At 37.8% G+C, this 3,627-nt stretch overlaps 1 protein-coding gene across 1 annotated transcript in view; it reads left to right on the forward strand.

Annotated features, from left to right (window-relative positions):
* LOC108799738 (protein CLEC16A-like) overlaps positions 1-3,627 on the forward strand; it is a gene marked incomplete at its 3' end in the record, with an annotated part of 284,697 nt that overhangs the window by 264,510 nt on the left and 16,560 nt on the right. The window contains exon 19 of the mRNA XM_018571638.1: positions 1,757-1,961. Coding sequence (XP_018427140.1) covers positions 1,757-1,961 — 205 coding nt within the window. The remainder of the gene's footprint in view (positions 1-1,756; positions 1,962-3,627) is intronic.

Below are 3,627 nucleotides of genomic sequence, written 5' to 3' on the forward strand. Positions count from 1 at the left end.
CTGACACTTTTAAAAAAAATTTGGGGCCCCCCCCCCCCCCCAGCCAGCACCGCTGTTGATGGCATGTTCAGCCTCTCCTCCCTGCCTGGAGCCACTACAGGCAGGGATCTGTGTCTCCATGGATCCCCACTGCTCTCCCCCGCTTGTATGGGCTGAGGCAGCGGGGATCCGAATAGAAATGGCCGGCGGGGGGGCTCAATCACGGTGATCGAGCGGCATGAGAGCAGCCCAGCAGGGAGGAGGGAGCAGGCGCTGTCATCCTGTCAGTTTCCGGAGGACAGCGGCTGTGTGCGTGGCCGTGCGGAGGATCGGTAAATATCAGTGATATTTACCGAACCTCTGTGTGAAGGACAAACACTGGAGTGATCGTCTGATCACTCCAGTGTTTGTAAATAACTGGGGACACATAGTTTAATGTGTCCCCAGTTATGAATGAACAGGATGTGATTTACATCACTTCCTGTTCATTCATGAATTTCTGATTGGGGAGTAGCACTCACTATAGAGGCTTCTCCCCATTCAGAATCTGTTGATAGTAAATATTATACTATCAACAGTTTGTGAATGAATGGGAAGCCTCTGTACTGAGTGCTTCCCATTCATTAAGTGCTGAGGCTGCAGAAAAAGAAATTGAGGACTCTGTTTTCTATTTCAAAAGGTAAATGTCAGGGGTCTGTAGCCCCCTCAACAGTAAAAAAAAATAAGAAGAAGAAGAAGAATAATTCAAAAATAAAAAGTGAAATTTGTTTTTTACAAAAAAGAAAATTTGTAAAAAAATATATTAACTAATAAAAAAAAACCCCTCCCCCCACACACATATAACATACACGTGCACCATATTGTGGTGTACACCATTCACATGCACTGCAGTGCATTGTTAGAACACATCGCAGTGCATGTTTTTTTCTTTTTTATTCTTTTTAAAAAAACATTTAACTGTGGCAGCACATGGCAAAGCATTGTGACGCATTGCCGTGCATTGCGATACCTTGTGTTGCAATTAAATATATGCCTTTATCATTGTATCACAACACAGCGCAAAAACGATTTTTAACATAAGTTGCTTATTTACAGTTTTGCGTTCCTTCATTTTTTTACCTTTTCATAAAAAGGCACAATTTAAAATTTGAAAAAATTTGTTATTAACTCAATACAGTTTTATTTTTTTAGATTTAGTCAGAAAATATTTTTAACGATTTTAGTGCTTTATCAATTGAATTGTGTATTATTATCAGTTTAATATTAATTTGAGAAACATTTGCGCAATTATCGCAGGGCCTTTAAATTTAGTAGCACTGTCTTTATATTCTACCGGGCCTGTGCTTTCAGAAAATATATGGGGGGGAGTCTTGTACAAACGCTAGCAACGCAGCAGTAGAAAATCAAAACAATGGGAAAATTGCAAAAATGGTGTGGCCAGCTGAGTTGTAAAATGTTCCGGAGGGCTTGGCAGCAAAAGGGTTAAGCTTCGCTTTAAACAAATGTAGAGCAGGTTTGTGCACTTGCTATATGTTTTTGGTAATCAAAATTAGCAAGAATTTTTCTGCAAAGGTTTAATAGTTGTTTCCACCAAACGTATATAAGATTCCAATTTGAATTTAAAGCAGACTTAAACCCAATTAATTCTGCAAAGAAAACACTGGAGCTTGTTTAGATTTGGAATAAATACTGTGAGATAAGCATTACATTTTTTCAAACATTTATTTAGGGGAAAAACATTTTATTATATGCCCTAAAGTAATTTTGCCCTTTTTAGGATATGCAAGTTACTGGTGTAGAAGATGACAGCCGAGCTCTAAATATTACTATCCACAAACCAGCATCAACTCCCCATTCCAAGCCATTTCCTATTCTTCAAGCTACATTCATCTTTTCTGACCACATCCGTTGTATTATAGCCAAACAAAGATTAGCTAAAGGACGCATTCAGGCAAGACGGATGAAGATGCAACGGATATCTGGTTAGTGTATTGCATGCAAAATTTACAGATGATCTGCTTATACAGAAAAACCTTGGTATAAATGATGATTATATCCTACTTAACTTTGGGTATGAGCAAAGATTTCAGAAAACTTGATGGCAAATGGAGTGAGTTTGCATTTGCCAAACTTGTCAAATGTAGTTTTTAAAGTTAAAGACTGCTCCTACCTTTAACCCTTTGTGAACCTGCCACTGCATATACTGTAAATGACCAGTTCGCAGCTCCATCGTTCTGGGAAGATGTACCTGTATGTCCTCCCAATAACACCTGTTTGTGTGCAGTCGCTGTTCCTGCCGTCATTACACACAGAGACGATTGGACCGCCTCTGTGTCTTGTGATTGTTTTTCATAGCAAGCGCATCACATTGCCATGCCCTCCCCTTCCTCTTACATCAGAGGCAGGGGAGAGTAAAGGAAGTAATGAATGGATGAGTCGTTCATTCATTACTTCCTTGTGAAAACAAAGCTGCAGTAGCAGCAAACAAAAATGTTTAGATCATTTTAACCCCCTTCCTCTCATGCTTATGTTGGATCTATTCTATCTATGTAACCTGTGTATTAACCCTTTCACCTCCCTTATCCTGCACATCTATACATGAACCCCTTCATCCCCCTCCCCCCACTGTATTTGACATATACATTAACTTCTTCATCCCCTCTGTCTATGACCTGTACATTAATTATATTTTGCGCACTATTGCCAAGCTACATGTATTAACACCCTCAATACCAACATGTTTCTTCATTTCCAAAAATTTTGGCAAAAAATCAGATCACCTTGAAGTGTCTACTTTGCAAATAGGGATAATTTTGGGGATTTCCACACTGTCCTGACATTTTTATTTGCTATAATTTAGAAACAAAAAGAAAACCAGGCTGCTTTTCAAATGTTTTGAACATTTTGTTTATAGTAAAACATATTAAAAAGCGGTTATTAAAAACCACTAAAAGAAACCTCTATTTGTCCTAAAACAGCACAGCGCTGAAAACGGAAAAAATGGCCTGGTAATGAAGGAGGTGTAACATGCCGGTACCTGTACACCGGTGATGGCTGTGTGATATGGCTTTATATAACCAAAGTCGTGTTACAACCCATCACTGTGTGGCATGGTTTTGTTAATTAACAAAGCCATGCCACGCCCCTTCGCTGTGATATTGTTTAGAAAAGCCATATAATTGTGATCTTATGTATTTTTTATTTTTGATATAAGCCATTTTCGACAATGGATCAAGTACAGGTGTAATGAACACTTGGCTTATGTTGATAAACGAAATCCATGTGTTTTCAATGTGTTACATTCTTGTGTACTGCCTCTTTAAACTTTTAGGCTGGATTCACTCTATTCCGTGTGCATGCAGCACATGTGATAACTCTAATAATATAATCTCTTCTATGCTCCTAGTGAACTACCTACATACAACCACCTATGCTATGAATCCCTACATATATATTGAATATCATATGTAAATTACAATCAATAAAATACCAATGAACAGACAATATACAAATGTGGATTATTTCGTTTTTATAGGACTTACTGTGTTTTGTAGTCCCAAAATTAAAACAAATTTGTATGTCTTTTGATTGTTCATTGCTATTTTTATAGATTGTAATATATATATATATATATATATATAGATATAG

The sequence above is a fragment of the Nanorana parkeri genome, unplaced genomic scaffold (genome assembly GCF_000935625.1).
Source record: "Nanorana parkeri isolate BGI_ZX_2015 unplaced genomic scaffold, ASM93562v1 scaffold1797, whole genome shotgun sequence".
NCBI lineage: Eukaryota > Metazoa > Chordata > Amphibia > Anura > Dicroglossidae > Nanorana > Nanorana parkeri.